Below are 21,248 nucleotides of genomic sequence, written 5' to 3'. Positions count from 1 at the left end.
ACACACTCACCCTCTCTGCTAGCTCGGGGGGGCACGAATGCTCCGCCCCCGCCTGTCCTTGTCCCTGAAGCAGGTCCTGGGTCCGGATCCCCCCAGCAGTGACTGTCCCGCTCTTCTGTCCTGTTCCAGCTTTAATCGGATTGACATTCCACCGTATGAATCCTATGAGAAGCTCTATGAGAAGCTGCTGACGGCCGTGGAGGAGACGTGTGGCTTTGCTGTGGAGTGAAGACCAACCAAAGGCAACAGATTCTAGCTCATGACCACCAGACCCAAAGCAAGCTTTCTGTGTGCCTCCTGCAGGGCTGGCTGAGGCCCGGGAACCCTAGGTCACCGGAGGCAAAGAGTTGTCTCCCCTCCCTTTCGTTGAGGGAGCGAGGGGGTGGGGGGGACTTTGGCCGGTGGCTCCCACACATACTTTCCTCCTCTGTGACGGACTCCCACCCCCTTCCAGCACCCATCCAATAAACGCAGCCAGGTTTAGCACTGGGCTTCGGTCACACGGGCTATTCCGCTATGACTGGAACCCAAACGGTGATGGGCTCACTGCCCTGTGGTCCCTAGAGGAAGACCGACCCACACGTTCTGGAACCGAGCCTGGCTTACTGAGGGTTCGTACCTGGTGGCTCTGCCAGCTATTCTGTGTCAGAACGGTCCCGAGGCCCCTTTGCAAGTCCAGCAGCTCAAACTCCAAACCCATCGTCGCCGCTTGCTCCGGGTGCCAGATGAATTTCTAACTGAAAGCGAACCGTGTGGTCGGCGGGCAGTGCGCCGCGGCGGGAAGCCTGCCGCAGAAGCGTGCTTCCCTTTTGGAAAGGTAAAGCGGCTGGGGCAGCCTCGGCTGCGGGCCCGGGGGCAGGTTTCAGGGGATCCTGGCTGAAAAATTTGTGTTGCATAGAGAAAAATGATCTTTCTTTTTAAGAGTCCCTTTGGCCACGTTATCTATCTAATTGGGGATATTTTTCCTGTGAAAATACCACATAACAGAGCTTATATGAGAACAGACCAAACCAGCCTCCACTCCACGCGGCCAGTCCCAGGCTGGGGCTCCCGCACTCCCCGGGTGTCGGCTGGGTCACTGAATACTAACAAAGTCTCTGCGCAGAAGTTGCTAAGAGCTGAACTAACAAGAGAGAAGCCTGTTGTTCTAGCTGCTGGCTGGGTGCAGACGCACCTCAAAGGGAGGGGGGACCGGCTGACTCACTGACTTAACCCCAGCACCCCCCCTGCCCCCGAGTCACTGTTTTAATGCAAACCTGACAGTAGAGGGGGGAGCACGGTTCCGCTCTGGCTCACTCCGGTCATCTGAGCGTCAGAGGGCGACCCAGCAGTCACTGCTCAGTCCCCTTGCCCAGACATCTTCACGGGCTGCGCGAGGCCAGCGCAAGCCGGAGCCCGAGTTTCTCACCCCACTTTCCAGTTTGCACAGCAAGTCGCAGCAGTATTTTGACAAGGTGGTCCGAGCGGAGACTGGCTTCCGCGAAGGGCAGCGACAGCCAGCTGTCCTGTTTGGTTTTTGTTACTGTTTTCGTTTTGGGGGCAAGTGTGCGGGAATTCACGAGCAAGACATTTCACTGTTGAAATTCTGCTGTTGGTTTGGAAGTTAGGCGTTGGCATCCGGCTATGGGGTTTGGAAGCAGCTTTTTGGACGACTCTGTTCTGACACTTTCGGACTGTGGCGGGTCAGGAGGCGCGCTTCCCCTTCTCATCTCGCTGTGGGTCCTCGGGCTGCCCCGAAGCAGTCTGTGGCTCACGAGGGCAGCTCTGGGCCCTCTTTGGATCACAGGGTCTGCCTGGCGTTGGGGGCGGGGGGCGTGGGTTGTCGGCCGGGGGTTCCCGGAGCTGCGGGAATGTGTACTCCGGGCTCCTTAGGAGAGATGTCCGTGTGTCTGTCAAACCCATTCAGGAAGTCCAGGCCGGGCGGTGGGCTTGGTCTTTCAGAAGTTCTGCCTTGCCCCAGCTGGGCTCATCTCGTGTCTCGTTTACCATGATCCTTGTGAGGGCGTCCCCGAAGCTGGCTCCCCCTGATGCCCTAGTCCTCCCTCGGAATCTTCGTCTGGAGGAGTGAGCAAATGTCAACTCCAGACCTGCGCCCAGAGAGGCTTCCCCTCGTAGGTGAACCCCAACCGCGCGAGGAGAGCTCCCCGAGCGAGCGGAGAGCACCTCCAGACTGGGTGGGGAGGAAGCCCGGCTGCTGCTTTCGGTGTTGGTCAGACTCTGCAGGAATTAGTGAGGAGACGAGGGTCTAGTGGGAATGCTGGGTTCGGCTCCTTCCCGACGGTCTTCCTGCTGTTGGGAGGAACAGGGGAACCACCCTTAGTGCGCCCGGCGGCCCTGGGCTGCTGGCCTGTGTCCGGCGTCAGCTCCGCAGCGGAGGCCCGAGTCTCTGCTCTTCTTGCACGCGGCCCTCCTCAGCTGTGTGTGACCGTGAAGCCTGAAAGAGCAGAATGTTCCAGAGCCCTGGCTGACTCTCACCAAACGGGCCTGTGTCAGTGGCACTGCCCTTCTAGAACCTTCACGATCAACAGTGGATCGGGCCACCCAAAGAGTAGTGTGGCAGACAGTTGGTAAAAGCTCCCGGTCACTCCGCTTTGGGTCCATGCGGACCCCGTCTCCCACAAGCTCTCATTCGTCCCCTCCACGGTAGTCCCCGCCCGCCCACCCCCCACTCACCTCTCTGCCCAGATGCTTCAGGGGCCCCGCTTCCAGGCTGGTCCTCACCAGCGGTCATCAGCCGACCCTCAGGGATGTAGCCAACCACCGCTCTGCCAGTGCTGGAGGTAGGAAAGACAAAGGGGCTGCTGGGGGGGGGACAGGAAGGACCGCTCTGTCCTGTGGGGGGACCTGCCCACCAGGTGGATTGTGTTCCCTCAGCTTGCTCGGCCGCGTGGTCCCAGTTCAGGTGAGGTGGTCCTCCGAGCGGATCTGGCAGGAAGGGCCTTGGGCAGAGGAGGCGCCCCGCCCCCCAGCCCCGTCTGCAGCCAGGTGTGGGCCACACGGCAGCCTTCCCGACACATAGTATGAATTTTACAAATTTGTTTATTTTTGTTTCTCAACCACTTTATAATGTATTTTTTAATTTATTTTGTAACGTCTTGTTTTTAAGTATTGCTGCTATCCTTGTTATTCTTTCCACTGTTTTTATCGCGAATTTATTTTGTGAAGATTGTACACTAATGTTCTGTTTTATGTCAAAAATCAAAAGTATTTAAAGAAATACTAGTTCTATTTAATGTGGTTATGGAACCAGCTGGAAACACACAACCAACAGTGATTGTACAGCAGGCTGGACCCGGGAGGTCAGGTTCATTTTGTTACATATGCAATAAACTCACGACTTTACATTTTTTTGGCCTCTGATATTTTGGTGTGGAAATGAGATTTTTTAAAAAATTTGTTTTAATCCCACAAAAAAGAAAGCCCTCGTCCTCTTTCCCCTGCCATAGGCATTTAGCTGAAGGTTTGCCACTATGTTGACTATTTTTTTTTGGCAGAACCAACTCTTTATTTCATTGGCTTTCTCTGTTGTTTTCTGTTCTCGGTCTCTGCTGTCATACTGTTTCCTATTGCCAGCTTTCCGCTTAGTTTTTTCTTTTCCTAGTTCCTTAAGGTATAAGGTAGGTTTTTGATTTCAGACCTTTCTTCTTTTTCAATGTAAGCGTCTGTTAGCTGCAAGTTTCCTTCTCAGCGCGGCTTTTAGTTTTGATACGTCTCCAGACAGGTTCTACTTTCCCTTGTGATGCCGAATTGCTCAACTTTTCCCATACTCAGGATTTCTCCCTTCTGTCCCTGATTTCTAGCTTCAGTCCACTGTGGGAAGAGCAAATGTTTTGTGTGCTTTCAGTCTTTAAAAAATTTTTTGAGACTTGATTCGTGGCCTTACAGAACGTGGTCTGTTGTGGAGAATGTTCCCTGTGCACTTGAGGAAAACGTGTATTTTGCTGCTGTTGGCGGGGATGTTGTCTGTCTGTTTTAGGTCCGAGTGGTCTGTAATGCTGTGCAAGTCCTCAGTTTCCCTCCTGATCTACCTGGCTGTGCTGGCTTCCAGAGAGGGAGGGACTGCGGAGTCCTGTACTCTAGGGCTGTCCGCTTTGCCCTTCAGTTTTCCAGTGTTTGCTGTGGGTGTCCCTGGCTTTACATTTGTTGTTGAATGTGTCGAGTTTCTTAAAATTGTAGGTGCATTTCTTTACTCCCATTTGAGAAATTTTTGTCCATCACTTCAAATAAGTTCTCCCATTCCAAGCAGGTCTGCCTGCGGCTCTTCCGCACTGTCTCTCGTGCGGCTGCGCTCCCGGGCTCTGGGCCGCCTGCCGGCTCACCTGTGCCGTGTTCCCCCGCCTGAGCTCCGGGCCAGGCGAGACAGACACCAGTCTCTCGGGAGCCCAGACAGCTCCGAGCACTGCAGATGAGTTCTGCTCCCCTATTGCCAGCACAAGGTAGGGAACCAGGAACTGGGCTGCTTCCTCCCAACCGTGCATTACTGTGCTAGGAAGGGTCGACGCGAAGGCAAGCAAAACTGAAGTTCTTTTAGTCAAGTCAGTAGTTGTTTTCACGTACGTATTTTGCATGTTTCCATGGGGGTAGCGCAGGCCTGGAGCTTCCTAGTGGGAAATCTTCAACTTCTGCCTTTTGATTAGAGAGTTTAATACATTTACATTTAGTAACTTATAAGAAGGGACTTATTTCTTCCACTTTATTGTTTTCTCTGTGCCCCCCACTTCCTTATTGCCTTTTGTAGTTGATTTTTTTTTTTATAGTAACACATTTTGAATATTTTCTTGTGTCCTTTTGTATACGTTCTATAGATGCTCTCTTTGAGGTTGCCACAGGGATTACGCTTAACTTCCTGATGCTACCATAACCGAAATTAGGCCAGTCTGAATAGCACAGATACCCCTGCCCTTGCACAGCCCCTTCTGTGGGTGCGGTCCCAGATCACATCTTTATACGCTGTGTGCCCGGTAAGATAGAGCAGTTTGTTATGCCTTGGCATTTGCCTACTCTATCCTGTAGAAAATAAGAAGTAGACTTCAAACCAAAATTATAGTAATGCGAGCTTTTTATAACAGGCCATGTGTTTACATTTACTGGAGATTTTGATTTCTACTCACAGCTTTGAGTGACTGTCTAGCAAGCATCCTTCCAATTCAAAGGGAAGGAATCCCTTTAGAGATCTTCGTAAAGCGGTTCTGGTGGGAGCAAACTGTCTCACTTTCGAAGAGGAATTTTGCTGGATATGGAATTCTGACCCTCTCTTACGTCTTCGGTCTAGTAAGTTTGCTGTCTGCTTCCTCAGTGGTGATTTCTGTTCATTTGTTTTTTTCAATGGGCCATACCTTTGTATGCCTTGTCACTTTTTGTTGAAAACTGGACATTTGAATTTTATAAGGTAAATCTGGAAATCTGATGATCCTCTTTCCCCAGGGTGTTTTATTTTTTCTTTTCAATTGTTGACAGTGTCTGTGATCAGCCTGAGGTGAAAGCTTTTGAGGTCTTTCTTGAACTCATTTCTTTCCGTGACCATGAGGGTAGCTTTCTAAATTCCCCTGTTTACATGGCTGTTTCTTTCTTTCTTTTTTAAGCAACTCACATTTTTCATACATCGGGACTCCTCCACAGCTTCAGCTGGTCCTCGGCTCGGGGTCCCACGGGCTGCTGTGTGTCAGTCATACTGCCTTCTCTCGAGGCCCAAGCAGGGACGAATCCTCAACCAAGTTCCCTTGGGTTGCTGGCAAAATCCATGTCTTAAATGCCTTTGTGACTAAAAGTCCCACCTTCTTATTAGTTCTTGGGACAAACCATCTTGAGACCATAGTGACTGTCCACACAGTTGCTTCTGAATGTCCTTTACCTTAAACATTTGGTTCCCAAAATAGGAAATGGGGGAGGGGGGATAAATAAAACAACAGGGGCTATTCCTTTAAATCGCCTGAAAGCCACATCAGCCCGTGGGGGATGTGACAGCGGCTGCCCACCTCTATGTCTGCACGTCCTTGATCAAAACCAGCCATCAGTGATCAGAATACAGAATCTCACAGCTGGAGGACGAGGTTCTTATTGCTGACCCTGACCTTGGCAAGCTGCACCAAGAACCCAGGCTGCCGTGTGCCAGGAGTGAGGGGACGGGCAGCCATTACCACACTAAATGCTGAAATAGACTGCAATTCACAATTTACCAGAATGTACCAGCCAAGTTGTCCCTTGGGACTTGCAAGCATTCAGTGGATGCTAGAGTTCTGGAATTGTGGAGTTTTCGTCTGAGTGGAGATGGATTCCTAGTGCTTCCGACTCTGCCAGCTTCCTTGACGTCACTGGTCATATTTGCCCTTAACTCCCACCCGTCAGTCCCTGGAACACGGCGTGTCCGTGGGCTCAGCACAGACACAGGCCACCCTGCAACAACTTCCTAAGTCTGCTCTTTTGAAACTTTCTGGTTTGTTCCTTCATTCTCCCCTCAACCAACCAACACTGGCCTTCGCCCGGCGCAGGCACTCGACAGCTCACTCGTCTAACCTGATAGTCAAACAGACGGACTGATACGACACAAAAGGCCCTCAAGGGGCAAGATGGCATCCTTGAGAGCCACGACCTAGAGTGGAATCCTGGCTTTGTAACTTGACCTTGAACCTGTTACCTACCCTGTGCCTCAGTTTACTCTTTTGTAAAATGGAGAAAACAGCATCTTCTTCCCCGGGGCACTGGACCGTGTTCCACACAGACTGGACCGTGTTCCACACAGACATGCAGATGCTCCTTCCTAACGGCTCCCGCTGTTCCACGTTCACGGACACCGCGCTTCCCACACGAGGGTCTTACCTTTCTGTGTCCTTGGCCCCAGGGTGTCGGGCTGCTGCTTCTCTCCCTATCCGCCGGCAGGTGTCCTGAGAAGCCGGGGCAGCCGCGGCCAGAGAACAGACGTCCGCTCCCCGGGGAGCACAGGGCAGTCGGGTGAAGGTGTGGTCGGGCCGAACCAGAGAACCATCCCTTGGGACCCTGGGCAAAGACATGGCGCTGGGTGTGACCCCCCCGGGAGACGGAGGATGAGGAGGGGTTGGGAGGGTCTCGAGTCTGACTGCGGCTCTGGTTCGTGACTGTGTGACTCTGGCGGGGTGCGTACCTCTTGAGCCTCAGACGCAGCAACACAGAAGATGCTGAAGAGTGTTGACCGAAGAATCGGACAGAGTGACCCTGTGACGGAACAGCTTCCACCCGAGGATGCGGAGGTCCAGGAGGAGCCCCTGGACGTGTGGTCCCTTGGTCAGGGCGGCGGTGAGTGAGTGAACACCGACAGGAGAATCAGCCAGTTGGTTGCTTAGAGAAGTGGAGGGGCAGCCTAGCCTGACGGAGAAGACCCCGAGGGACGTCTGCCCGGTGCCTCCCTGGCTCCGCACCAGGCCCAGGAACCCAGATCTACACGGCCTCCTGCCCCGGACAGACAGGCAGTGCCGTGTGACCTGGGGAAGCCCCTGTGCCCGCAGATTGTCCAGAAGTCTCTCCCCGCCGCCCCCCATTCTTGAAATGAAGACTTCGGATTTCTGTACAGGGTATACAAGTGCCTCGTCGCTCACCTGTCAGCGGCCACCCTGGGGCCCTTCTCCGTTTTCAGCGTGGCCTGCATGCCCGTGGCTCTCCGGACCCTGGTGGCCTCTGAGTGGGGGAAGGGGGCGATGCCTGCACGGAGGAGGGGGCCACACAGGGGCCTGTCCAGGCACCTGCCCAAGACCGCCCCATGCCCCTCTGGGCTCCGCCCTCCTTTTGTCCCCTTCTTTCGCTCACCACCCGCAGAGGAGCTGGTGGAAATGCCACTGCAGGGCCCAGGCTCCGTCCCCATGGGTGGCAGGAGGCTGTGAAGCCAACTCCATCCCCTGGGGAGGCTCTGGGGACCTGCAGAGTCCCGTGGGCTGCGTGGAGCTGCTCTGGGAGCCACCAGGGGCCAGGGATCAGCTTTCTGAGGGCCGAGTTGCCCCTGCCCTCCTGCCCCCCAACCCCGGAGGTGCGTTCAGCTCCCCCCGGGATCCCCGTCGTGACAGCAGCGTCCTTGGGGGGCTTCCACCTCAAGCATTTCACTGCTGCGGGCTGGCTTCGAGACCAGGTTTCCCTGCTCACAGTCCCTGAACATTGCACGGGCTTTTAGTGAGGTAATTTGGGGACCTCGTGTGGGACCCTCTGGAACCCCTCCCCCAACACTCCCAGTTGCTCAAAGCAGCCGGACCCACACCAGGAGGGGCCTGCGAGGAGGGAGTTTTCTGAGGGTCCGCAGGGTGGGTGAGGCCTCGGGCTACACAGCCGGAGGCCGGGAGGGAAGAGTGTTGGGCGCGCTTGGCCGGGTACTGGCCCTCACGGCTCATGGGCCGTCAGGCAGGGTCGGGACGGCCCAAGCTCCAGAAACTACCTCTGGCCTCAAGGACCCAGCTGCTCCTGGGATGGGGACTGTCCTTGTGCCTGGGGAGTGCCCACCAGGGGCTCTCCTGCTTCACCTCTGGTCGTGGGGCCAAGTGGTGGTGCTGCTGCAGGGAACCTCAGCCGGGGACCAGCCACACAGATTGCTGTGGGAGATGGTGACAGGGTTAGACCTGATTTTCCATCACAAAGGGGCTGCTTTGAGCAGACAAGACAAGGAGGCCTCCTGGAGGAAAGGCGGCACCTTGGAGCCGCTTAGCTTCCTCAGAGTTTGGAGGCCTTGAAGCGACATGAATGGAAGCCAGACTGCGGGGAAAAAAATCAAGAAAAATAATCAAATCTGGAGGACATTAATAATGATCCGGAAAAGGGCACCTGGGTGGCTCAGTGGGTTAAAGCCTCTGCCTTCGGCTCAGGTCATGATCTCAGGGTCCTGGGATGGAGCCCTGCATCGGGCTCTCTGCTCAGTGGGGAGCCTGCTTCCCCCTCTCTCTCTGCCTGCCTCTCTGCCTACTTGTGATCTCTGTCTGTCAAATAAATAAATAAAATATTTTTAAAAACATAATAATGATCTGGAAAGCTCCCGTTCTTCTTGGGCTTCAAGGCAAGAGTTTCATGAGTGAACAAGCGAAGAGAAACCCCAACATGGGGCACAAGCGAGCCGACAGCTGCCGTATGAAAGCTCAGTCTCGGGGGGGCTTCAGAACACACGTGGCGCCGAGGACCCGTCATCACGTCTGTCTCCTCCCTCGGGAGCCAACAGAGGACCGGAGGGAGGCTGCCCATAGCCCCAGGAGACGCCCTGCATCAGCATTCTCCTCTCCAGGGAAGCACGGAGCTGCTTCCAGAAGCAGGAGAAGGCTGGGGGAGAAGAGGGATCAGTGCGTGCAGCAGAGCCAAGCAACAGACCAGCCCGGAGGGCACTGTGGGGCGGGGAGTCGGGTCAGACCTGCCGCAGGGGAGACCGGCTGGCGTCACAGGGGGCATGGAGGGGGCGGGGGACTGGGTGGGAAGGTTCCGTCAGGAAGCAGAAAGCTCATAGAAGGCAAGGATCTGAAGACTGATTGATGCGGCTCACTTACTTTTTTTTTAATTTAAAGATTCCACCCATTTACCTGACAGACAGAGATCACAAGTAGGCAGAGAGGCAGGCAGAGAGAGAGAGGAGGAAGGAGGCTCCTTGCAGAGCAGAGAGCCCGATGCGGGACTCGATCCCAGGACCCTGAGATCATGACCTGAGCCGAAGGCAGAGGCTTAACCCACTGAGCCACCCAGGCGCCCCTAGATACTTTTTAAAAAGTCTTGAGAAAAGACAAAACCAAATGTGTGCTAGAATAGCAGGGAAAGAAATCACCAGAGCTCTTCTAAGTCCCCATTTAAAATCCCCAGAGAACGATTCAGGGCAGTCACACAGCCATAGATACACGTATGAAACCATTATGTTGTACACCTTGAACTAATGCAATGTCCTAGGTCAACTGCATCTCAATAAAACTGGGAAAAAATAAAATTCCTACGCTTCCATAAAAAATTAAAAGTTTGGGGGCGCCTGGGTGGCTCAATTGGTTAGGCGTCTGACTCTTGATTTCGGTTCAGGTCATGATCTCAAGCCCCGTGTCGGGCTCCACGCCGAGCACGGAGCCTCGTTAAGGTTCTCTTCTCTCCCTCTGCCTTTCACTCCCCTGCTTGTCACGCTCTAAAATACTAAATAAAAGTTCGAGATCCTTTAAAAAAATCTATCAATAATAATTTACATTGGAAATTTATAGGCTCTTCCGGGTCTGAAAAATTGTTTTTTGTTAAGTGTAGTTGACACACGACGTTACGCTAGTTTCCGGTGTACAACGCAGGGACTCGATGGCTCTACACGTTACGCTCTGCTCCCCGCAAGCGCAGCGGCCGTCGGTCACCACAAGGCCCTATCACGATACCAGTGACCATACTCCCCGGGCTGTCCCTTTATCCCCACGACTTACTCCTTCCATAACTGGAAGCCTGTACCTCCCGCTCCCCTTCACCCATTTTGCCCAAAACGCCCCACCCTCAGCATTTGAAAAAAAAATATTTAAAATAGGCTTGGTTCACCTGATGGGGTTTGTGTAGTCTGACTCATTCTTGCAGCTCTATAGGAATCAGGTTCTGATCCCTGAGTCCGAGAACTCCTTTACTCTGAGGAAGAAAAATCAACTTATATTAACTCATGATCACATAAAGAAAGCTTGTGCTGGGCACAGAACCTGGATGTTAAAAGTTTCCCATTTTCTTTTACGATTCTCTTAAAAAAAAAAAAAAAAGTTGCAGAAAATGGAAGGTAAGAGTTCAGCAGAAACTGCATAGATGAAGAAATGAATCTCTATTGACATTCGATCGAGAATTAATTCCCTGTGTAAATAGAAAGGAGATCTTTCTGAAGCATTTTAAAAGGTCAGACACGTATGTGAACAGCTGTAGCCTGGCCAAGAGACCAAAATTCTTCCGGAAACATCAGGAATCCTCAGTGGCTTTTCCAAGGCCATCTCATTGCCCGTGACAGAAACACGGTAATTTTAGGAAAAGAAAGTGCAGACTTTAGACAAAATTTACTCAGAAGGAATTAAAAGCTTAACATATGTCTCCAATATTTTGAGCGAAGCATCTGGCAGAGGCCCAAGAGGCCCAGCAGGGAATCTTCTGGAACCGGACTCCTGAGAAAGAAAGAACTCGGAGCTGTGATCATACAGGGACCCAGGGTGTGACTGTGTCCCCCACAGACTCAGGCCCCCTGGAGCAGGGACCCTCCACTGAATGTGTCCGTCCTCCTGATGGCTGGGCAGACCCGGATGCTCGGACGCTCACCCACCTAGAAGCATAGGCCAAGATGCAGGTCTTCCCCTCGGACTCCGTTACCCTAGGGTCCCAGGGACCGAGCCTGAGAGCACCTGTCCTTTCGAACATTCAGGAAAACAAGGATGCTACCCTCCAGGATTTCTCTCCTCCAGTGATCCTTGTTGGCCCAACACACACTCCACTGACAACAGAAATGTCTACACCAGATGCTGGATCCCACCTCCGTCCACGCAGTCTGAGGCGGTGCTCTGCCTTCTACTGTGACAGCAGGACGATCCTGAACCTGACCCCGACAGCTTTGTCTCTACAGTAAAGTAACTGGGAATTTTCTCTCGTTTAGCTTTACTGCTCTTAATTCAGAGTTTATACGTGGGGTTCAAATGAGTATCCTGATGAAATTATTTGTAATGATTAATAACTGAAGAATATTTGAATTTGAATCTTATAACTTAAATGATTCCACTTCACTCTGTTTGTGGGTAGTGTCAATACAGCATTTTCATTGCTACTAAGGTCTGTTAACATAATCCATAAATCACTCATTTCTAAGATAATCTTGACACCTTTTTTCTCGGTTTTATTGCCGTTATTTACAATCCTCTGGGGCGTACTTTACAGTTATATTTGACGTAAGAGCGAATCTGGGTGGCTCAGTCGGTTACGCATCTGCCTTCAGCTCAGGTCATGATCCGAGGCTCCTAGGATCGAGTCCCGCATCAGGCGCCCTGCTTAGCGGGGAGTCTGCTTCTCCCTCTCCCTCGGCCCCCTCCCCTGCTCGTCTCTCTTGCTCATTCTCTCAAATAAATAAATAAAATCTTAAAAAAATAAAATAAAAAAAAAAGAGTGACTCTCCGGAGTAACTGTTTCCTTTTTTTCTGTGTCTAGAGAGCGTGGGAATGGAGGACAGATTTTGGTTGGTGTCGGGTCACTCGCCATGGGACCTGTGCTCAGAGTCCTGGAGGATTTCAAAACTTCTTTTCTGTGAATCGAGGGCTGGATTTCGTCTAGTTTTTAAGACTGAAGTATTTGTATAAATGCGTTTTCATTTAAAATTCTCTTAATTTACATTTTGTAAATTATAACTCAATAAATTATAACATTTAAAGGGAAGGCCTAGACAGTGACGTCAGCCAAGAGGGCGGATGAGGACGCTCCGGGCCTCACCCCCACCCCCCCTCCCAGTGGATGACTCCAGACTGGCTGAGTTAACCTTACGGGTGGGCGGGCGCTCTGGGAGTCCAACATCCACAGCCAGCAAGCAAACGCCCATCAGGAAAAAGCTACATTCACAATGATAGGACATTTCCAGGTGTGTGCCCTTGCCCCACTCCCTCCTTGGTATGGCACTGCATGGTTGGGGGGGTGGGGCGGGCAGCCAGGTCCCCTGTTCCCTTTTTTACAAATGGGAGGGCAAAGCAGCCTGTCAGAGGCTGGGGGACTGGTCTTGGCGTCACCTGACTTGGAGATCGGTCAAGAGCAGCAGAGCCTGAATCTCAAAAGTAGAGGGAGCTCAAGCAGCAGGAGGCGTGGCCTGTGAAAACCGCAGGCCACTTGCGTGGGCACCAGATGAATGACTGAGGAGCAACACAACATCTGCAGCTCCTGAAGACCGGGGTGGGGGGGGTGGGGGGGGGAGGGTGGGGGGGGTGACGCTCTCAGGAAAATGAAGACATTTAAAAGCAGCTACATGGGCACTTAGGTGGCTCAGTTGGTTAAGTGGCTGCCTATGGCTCAGGTCATGATCCTGGAGTCCCGGGACAGAGTCCCACATCAGGCTCCCAGCTCCACTGGGAGTCTGCTTCTCCGTTCTCATGCTCTCTCTCTCTCAAATAAAGAAAGAAAATCTTTAAAAAAATAAATAAATAAATAAATAAAAGCAGCTACGTATCTGGGATGGGGCCGGGGGGAGGGATGCGAAACGCCTACACACAAGCCCAAGGAAAAGCCTGAGAAGACATTAAGCCTCCGTGTTGGGCCAACCAGCAAAAGTCTTCCTCTGCACAGAAAGGGCTGAAAAATTGGGACATCTCTCAAATGCCCAATTTTCAGCAAAAGATCACAGGGCAGAAACAAGAAAACATGGTAAGCGTACAGAAAATACTATAGGATATACACCAAAGCACATGAGAAAGGAACCAAAATGTCCCTACAGAAAAAACCAACTGAAATCAACTGACCCCAAAGGCAGGCAGTCATAGGAGGAAATGAGAAGGGAGAAGAGCTGAAAGATAGAAAACAAAGTGGCAAAAGCAAGTCTTCTCCAACCAGTAATCGGTTCCGAGGTAAACGATTCACACCTGACAGACACATATAGACACTATCCAACATCATCTTACCTCCAGAAGAACCTAAGAAAATACCAAAAAACTGTTAGGACTAAAAAACAAATACATACCGCCTTCCTAAGGAGACTTGTGACATTTTTATCAAATTAGTCCTCCAAACAAGAGAACAATACTACTTACGTTAAGAACATGTGGTCCAGGGGCGCCTGGCTGGCTCAGTGATGGAGCGTGTAACTCCTGATCTCAGGCTCAGGAGTTCGAGTCCCATGCTGGGTACAGAGATGACTCACTTAACTTACATATGTACATAAGAAAGAAAATATGGTCTAGTGTAAAAATAATACTGTGTCGTGAGGTTAACATGTAGAGAAGTAAAATGTGTAACATCAACAGCACTGAGGATGAGGGGTGAAAAGGAAGTTACTATTAGGGATTCTGACATGGGTGATGGGGTGTAATCACATTTGAACGTAGACGGTGATACGTTGGAGAGGAATACAGTAACTCTCGAAAATTCACTAAAAACAAGGCATACTATCCAGAAATACATAAAAAAATTTTATCCCTCTAGATTCATAAGGCTTAGGAGTCAAAATAGTCCTGAATTATATTTGGTGGTATTTTAAGATTTTTTATCTATTTTCTATGTACAATGTAGGTCCACTTTTTTTTTCTTTTTGGACTCCTCATTAAATTTTGGAATTAAAAATAAGCTAAAGATAAGAACTACCTTACACTATACAGAAACCCATACAATTACAATATGTTTAGTATTTCCCAAACTTTTCTTTCAGACCAGAAAAGTACACTTGACCAGAATCAGTAGACTGGTATACAGTAATTAATTTTCCAGTCTGCCAAAGATAACATTGAAAAAATCATAACAATCACCCATATTACTAGCATTTCATTTAATAAGGACATTTTAATAGCAAAACTTCTCATGATAAAAGACTGTCATTGATCTTTACGAACCTCACTTTGGTGCATAGATTTTTCTCCTCTTTCTACTGATGGGCAAAACTTTCTGCACCAGCTCAAAGAGGGTTCATAATCCAGTGTTTGCTACCCCTGGTTTTCCCCCTATTCTCCCCATCCCCCACAACTGGGTTCATTCATTAACCAGGGGTGGCCCATGTGTCCATCAAAATCCTCATTTCCCCTCCTGCGGGACCCCACCACCACCTTTGCAGGCTGTCTTCCTCTACACTTCTTCCCCCGTCTTTCTCCACACTTCCAGAGCGCCACCATTTCCTTGAGACTCAACTCACATCTTTAAGGTCCCAAGATCTTTTTTGAAGTGAAGGCTTACAGAAAGAACCTTTAGTCAGTTCTGATTTTCAAGAAACGAAACTAAAGCTTCCTAGATTTTCAGACTTTTTTTCACCATGTTCGTCCAACAACTAAAATGGTTTTCCCCTGAAGAAAGTTTATGCCAGCACTATCTTGAAAGAAATGTTTTTTCTTCCTGATAAAAAAACAAAAAAACTGTCTGAACTTGAAGACAAATTCAGTGATACGGCAGGAAAGGGAATAAACAAACAGAAATCATTTGTTTCTGTAGGTGAACAACGAACAACCCAAAGATGAAGTTAAGAAATGACTCCACTTGTAGTAGTATCAAGAAGAACAGGAATAAACTTTACCAGGAAAATGAAACACTTATACACTCGAAACTATAAAATTATAAAATGAAAAATTAAGACACAACATAAATAGAAAGACATTCTGGGTTCACGGATTGGGAGACTTAATATTGCTAAGATGTCCCTACTGTCCTAAAGGATCTACAAATTCTATGCAACGCCTACCAAAACCTAACAACACTTTTGCAAAACCAGAAAAATCCTCCCTAAAATTCATAGGGAATCTCAAGGACTCCCAATGAGCCAGAACAGTCTTGAGAAGAACAACGTTGGCGGCCTCACACTTCCTGATTTCAAAACACACAACAAAGCTACAGTCATAAACATAGCTTGGCACTGACATAAAGACGGACATATGTAAGGGGCGCCTGGCTGGCTCAGTTGGAAAAGCATGTGACTCTTGATCTCAGGGTCGTAAGTTCGAGCCCCACACTGGGTGCAGAGATTACTAAAAGAATGAATGAATGAACGAATGAATATTTTAAAAAATAAGACACACATATATATAGACCAATGGAATAGAAAAGAGAACCCATAAATAAACCCCCTCATACATGGTCAAATTGACCATTCCATGGAGGATGGCTCTGGGGAACAAATGGCCTTTGAAAAACTCATATCCACGTGCAAAAGAATGAGGTTGAACCTCTCTACCTTATGGATCCAAGATTTAAATGTAAGAACAAAAGTATAAAAGTCTGGGGCACCTGGGTGGCTCAGTGGGTTGAGCCTCTGCCTTCAGTTCGGGTCATGATCTCGGCGTCCTGGGATCGAGCCCCACATCAGGCTCTCTGCTCAGCAGGGAGCCTGCTTCCGCCCCTCTCTCTGCCTGCTCCTCTGCTTGTGATTTCTTTTTGTAAAAAAACAAAAACAAACAAACAAACAAACAAAAAACCCCAAAAAACATACCCCCAAAAGACCCCAAAACTATAAAGTCTTAGAAAAAACATGGGGGGAAAACATGGTGACATCCGGTTTGGCATGATTCCTTGGATACAGCAACCAAGCACACAGGCAACGACAGAAAACTAGATAAACGGCTACATCCAAATTCAAAACTTAGCTGTGAAGTACTATCAACAGAATGCGAGGGCAGCCCACACAATGGGAGAAAGTAGGTGTAAATCCTGTACCTGTAAGGGATTAGTATCCAGAATATATAAAGAACTCCTACAACTTAAGAAAAAAAAAACCACCACCACCACCCAGTTAAGAAATGGATAAAATATGTGCATAACTGTTTCTCCAAAGAAGATACACAAGTGGTCTATAAGCTTATGAAAGATGCTCGAAACCAGTAATCACAAGGGAGATGCAAACCCAAACCCCGGTGAGACAGGTGAGACAGGTGCCACCCTACACCCGCCTCGGGTGGTTGCTACAAGAAAGGAAACGAACATTGACAAGGATGTGGAGAAATAATCCCACGTACGCACCAGTGGGCGGGGCGTAGAAGGTTCAGTGGCTGAGGGAAACCGCACAGCAGTCCTTCGCACAATTCCAAATAGAATTACCCTAGGACACAGCAACTCCGCTTCCGTGCGTATCCCCAAAGGACCGAGCGCTGGGGGCCCAACCGGAATCTGCACGACCCTGTCCACGTGGCATTCGTCACAATAACCGAAGCAACCGGTCGAGGGATGCAGATAACCAGGATGTGGTGTGGACGAAACACGGGATCGCTCAGCTTCCAGAAGGAACCGCGTCCACGTGCTCTAACACAGACGCCCCTGGAGGACGGATGCCGAGGGAAGGAAGCCAAGCACAGAAAGACAGAAACGTACGGTTCTATTTACCGGAAATGCCTGGAGTAGACACATCCACAGGACAGAAAGCAGAAGAAACTGCCAGGGGCAGGGGGCTCGTGTTTAAGGGAGGCAAAGCTTCCATTTGGAAAGATGAATAAAGTTCTGGAGAAGGATGGTAGGGGTGAGGTGGGGTTACACAACCATGAACGTGCTTAATGTCACCGAGCCAGACACTTAGAAATGGTTCAAATGGTGAATCTTATGTAGACTTTCCCATCACAAAAGTGTTGCCTGCTTCTCCTTCTCCCTCTACACCCTGATCCCTACTCATTCTCTTTCTCGCTTTGCTTTCTAATAAACAAAATCTTAGAAAAATACAAACAGAAAAATACAAACAAAAACTTAAAAAGGTAAGAGTCTAGTAACAGTCCTTACCTTGCAACAGTGCTTGGGAATCGAGGGCACAAGCCATGTGTGGTTCCCACAAGCAGACCGGTTCTCTGGCTTCTCAGCTCCAGGTCCCCGGCCTTTCCACCTACCGATGGCGCATAGAAGGTGCTGGAGCTGCCCCGAGGAACACGCTTCTGCCCTCGCTGCTCCAAGGCTGGTTCTCCTAGAAAGCGGGGGCAGCGCCGAAGACACGGCGTGGGCGAGCCTGGCACAAAACCCGGCCCCCCGGTACACAGGCCTCCCTCCTCCGAACACCGACCACACGTGTCTGCCACTGTGCTCCACAGCTGACGCCCCTCTGAGCTGGGAAGCCCTTCTCTGTGAAGTGGAGGGCCGTCCCCTCAGGATGCAGGGACCCTCTACCTTCCATCGACCCTGCCTCCCAGGCGCAGACGGGCCCCTCCGCGGTCACCTCTGTGTCTTCTGCACATCTGGTTATGCCTCTTGGACTGGACTTTGTGGGGACACTGCATGCGATCGGCCACAGGCTTCCCCCATGCTGCCCTGGGGCATCAGGGGACAACAAGGTTGGTAAAGGCAAGGCCTGGGAAGGGCTCCAAGTCCCGGCTCTGAAAGGGGTCCTGCCGGGCAGGCCCTGAGTTGTGGGAAGGCGGTCCTCCTCCTCAGAGCAGACAAAGCTTCCCAGTGGAGTGAGCCCTTTTAAATTCAGAATCCTAATTGCAAACACCATGGGCTCAGGAACAGGAACCGCAACCCCCCAACACCCACTGCAGGCCAAGCTGGGGGCTGGGCAAGGCGTCCGTGCACAGAGGCCACCCAGCAGCATCCCTGAGCTGGGGAGACTAAGCCAAAGGGACCAGACCCCGGGCATGGTTCATCCCGTCAGAGTCGGGACCAGCCTTCTCCGTCACCATCACAAAAGCCACTGCATGTGGGTTCCGACCCCAGAGTTCCAAGCTGAGACCCCTCCCAGGCGTCACTGGCTTGTCACCAGAGAGCCACCCTGAGCATGGACCCTGCTAGCCCAGCAGGGCTCGGTCCCCAAGGGGCCGAGGGCACACCGCACAGAAACAAGCATTTCCACACATAGGAGAGGACACAGCCTTTTATAAAATATTTATTCTAAAAAAATCACACTGTACAAATTTAGATAGAACATTCTCAATGCTCGTATTTATAAAAATCTGAACAGAACAGACTGGAGTGAACAGACAAACGTTGTGGCTGTTTCCTTTTTAAATTAGGAAGGAAAAGTGTTTTTCCAGGTACGATGATAGCGGACGTCCCGCAGGCGCCCGACACGCAGCCGGTGAGAGGCGGATCGGTTCCCGGGCCGCTTCCCAAGCACGCTCTCCCGGCAGAAGTCACTTTCACCCGCCCAGGTAAGGCCGCTTCAGGGGCCGCAGGAGGCCCTGCTGAGCCGCGTCGGCCGCTCCGGGAGATCCCCGAGCCGGTTCCGTACAGCAGAAAAGTTTGTGCTTCGAGAAAAGCCAGCACAATGTGTTCATAATTTCCTGTTTCTCTAACAAAGCGGGTTTTCTGTACACTTGTTACAAAGGTCTGTACAAAAGGACAAAGCTCCCGGGAGGTGTCGCTTCTGAGTTAAAAATGGACAATACGGAACTATCTTCCGCGGCTCAAGCTGTACATTCACACAGAGGGAGAAACACAGTAAAAAAGAAAGAATTCACAAATTCCAGACCGGGGAAGCCTGGTTTCATAAAAGGAGCGGCAGAAGCTCAGATGCTTCCGCTCTGCTCTGGCTGGAGGCCCGGCCCCCGTACCGGGCCGGCGGTGCCCCCATCCCAAGCTCCATGTCCCGCTCCCGCACTCGAGCTGTCAGGAGGCATGGGGGACGGGGGCGGCAGCCCGGCGACGCCGCGGAGCTCGCAGCTGGAGCTGGGACAGGCGGACCGGAGCGAGCGGCCGGCAGGCGCGGGGCAGAGAGGCGCGTCAGGATCCTGGCGAGCTCACAGCCACGGGTGCCAGGCGGGGTCCATGCGACACAGGTTGTCCAGGCTGTTGGCGGCGGCCACCAGCGTGTTCACTTTGCTCTCCCCGCCTTCAAACTGGGCCAGGTTGTGCAGGCGGGTCATGATGGCGGTGACCGCCTTCTGCACCAGGGAGACCAGCTGCTGGCTGTCCATGTTCTCGGGCTGCCCCGCAGCCGAGAGCGGAGAGGAGGTGTCCTCCTGCGTTTTTTTGTGCCAAGCGATGATCTCGTCCCGAAGCACCGTTTTCAGGATGCCATCCACCTGCGCCGAGAGAGAAGGAAACGGCGCTGGTTTAACCACGAGCAACGCGGAGGGGCGGCTTCGTAACAGGGCTGGGCCCGACCACGGCAGGAGCCACGGTGCCCAGGGCCTCGCCTATGTGCCCGGGAAGCCGCCTGGGGTTGAGCGGTGGCCAAGAGGCCCAGCACTTTGATCTGGTCTGAGCAGGGCACACGTGTCCCACGGCACCCGCTACTGCCACACCACTTCCTGGAGCCAAACGTCTGTGTCACTCCACGCGACCCGACGGGGCCTATTCCCAGCGCTGCAGCCAAGAGTGAACAGGACAGAAACACCAACAGCCCCTTGCCCTTAGGGGGCTTTGGTCCTAACAAAGAAATGCCCGGCATGCCCTGCGGTGATGGGCACGTGCAGGGAACAGCAGGTGAGGCAGCCTCGGAGGGGTTACTTGGCGGGAGGAGGGGCTGGTGACGAAGTCACATTTGGGCTGAGAGAGAAAGGAATCAAGGACGAGAAGCATGTGGCTGTCACCCGACCCCAGCGCAGACTCGGGGTTCCAGCCCCAGCTCCACCACTCCTCGCCTGGGTGACTCTGGAAGTTACTTAGTCCCCTGTGCCTCAGTTTCCCCATTTACATACAAGGCATAGTAATAGAGCCTCCCAAACATGTTTTTTAGAAGATTCCCATACAGAATGGTCTACATTTTAGCCAACTTAAAGGCATTCTCTACATGTAGGCTCTTAGGAAATTTGAGTCCAAAGTTTGGAAAACAGCCCCGAGCCCTTCCCAGCTACACTGCGCTGTCTACACAAAGAGTAGCGCATGGCGTTATCCAAGTTGTAACAGGCCTTTGAGATAGGGGGAGCCTTCTTTGTTCTGCTTAAAGTTTTGAAACAGATGCCATTCTAAGACCTGCGCAATCAGTGTTTCCAGAAGTGTAACATTTCTATCTACCTGAGGACTTCCCATTCCAAGCCTTACGCCGCAGGTACGGGACTGTGAACTCGCTGCATCAGAGCACAGACGGCTCCTCACGGAGAAATCCCAGGGCTATTATTTTTACTCCTGTTATACTCATGCTCTCCCCAAAATGGACATGTGCAACCGAGAACGGAAAACCAGAAGACGTGTGTAACGTAAAGTCTGTGTTCACAGTTAAGCATTCAGCTCATCATTTTAAAACCGTTCTGAGTCTGCGCTTTTGGAAAGCAACTGGTATCTGAAGGCCTCTCAAGGCACAAACTGCTCATCAGTAGAAAAAAAGGAGGGAAAAAAAAAGGTACAAATGGTTCTAGTTAGAAGAAAAATAACCTGCGTTCAGTCCCCAGTTGCAGGGAATTACTCCAGAGGCCAAGACAGGCTGGGGCTTGACTACGAGAACTGGGTTTGAACCCCGGCCAGCCCTCCCCAGTGGCGTGAACTCCGACTCGCTCGCCTTCCCTGCCCTTGCTCCCTTGTCCACACGACCGCCCAGAGCAGCTGCTGAGAAGCCACCGTGGCAACCAAAGGAGCCACTGTCCTGTCACCATGTCAGTGTGACAGAGCCGCCCCACAGCTTTCTGTGGCCGACACCATCCATCACGTCTCCCACCACTGGGTCTCAGGGTGGGCCTTGCCTGTCACAGTCCTTTAGGCCCTGTAGCCACGCGCAAGTCGGACAGGTGCCTGCAGACAACAATTTCGCCCTTTTATTTTTA

At 51.4% G+C, this 21,248-nt stretch overlaps 2 protein-coding genes and 1 long non-coding RNA gene across 18 annotated transcripts in view; 1 reads left to right on the top strand and 2 right to left on the bottom strand.

The window, feature by feature from the left end:
- The window catches only part of SMURF1 (SMAD specific E3 ubiquitin protein ligase 1), a 106,644-nt gene extending 103,297 nt beyond the window's left edge, over positions 1-3,347 (top strand). For all 5 annotated transcript variants that reach the window (XM_032328469.1, XM_032328467.1, XM_032328466.1 and 2 more), the window contains one exon: positions 130-3,347. In XM_032328469.1, the coding sequence (XP_032184360.1) occupies positions 130-229 (100 nt within the window). In that variant the 3' untranslated portion in view covers positions 230-3,347. The remainder of the gene's footprint in view (positions 1-129) is intronic.
- A 3,253-nt stretch (positions 3,348-6,600) lies between these two features.
- Positions 6,601-17,718, bottom strand: LOC116581335. The gene is made up of 5 exons (XR_004282011.1): positions 17,341-17,718; positions 10,486-10,569; positions 8,393-8,546; positions 7,118-7,671; positions 6,601-6,993 (listed from the first exon to the last, which is right to left on the bottom strand). It is a non-coding gene; the product is annotated as an uncharacterized LOC116581335 (long non-coding RNA).
- Positions 17,719-18,408: 690 nt separating this feature from the next.
- The window catches only part of TRRAP (transformation/transcription domain associated protein), a 112,379-nt gene continuing 109,539 nt past the window's right edge, over positions 18,409-21,248 (bottom strand). For all 12 annotated transcript variants that reach the window (XM_032328453.1, XM_032328459.1, XM_032328458.1 and 9 more), the window contains one exon: positions 18,409-19,571. In XM_032328453.1, the coding sequence (XP_032184344.1) occupies positions 19,287-19,571 (285 nt within the window). In that variant the 3' untranslated portion in view covers positions 18,409-19,286. The remainder of the gene's footprint in view (positions 19,572-21,248) is intronic.

The sequence above is a fragment of the Mustela erminea genome, chromosome 20 (assembly GCF_009829155.1).
Source record: "Mustela erminea isolate mMusErm1 chromosome 20, mMusErm1.Pri, whole genome shotgun sequence".
Taxonomy (NCBI): domain Eukaryota; kingdom Metazoa; phylum Chordata; class Mammalia; order Carnivora; family Mustelidae; genus Mustela; species Mustela erminea.
The sequence above is the reverse complement of the archived record's forward strand: the minus strand, read 5'-3'. Positions and strand labels throughout refer to the sequence as shown.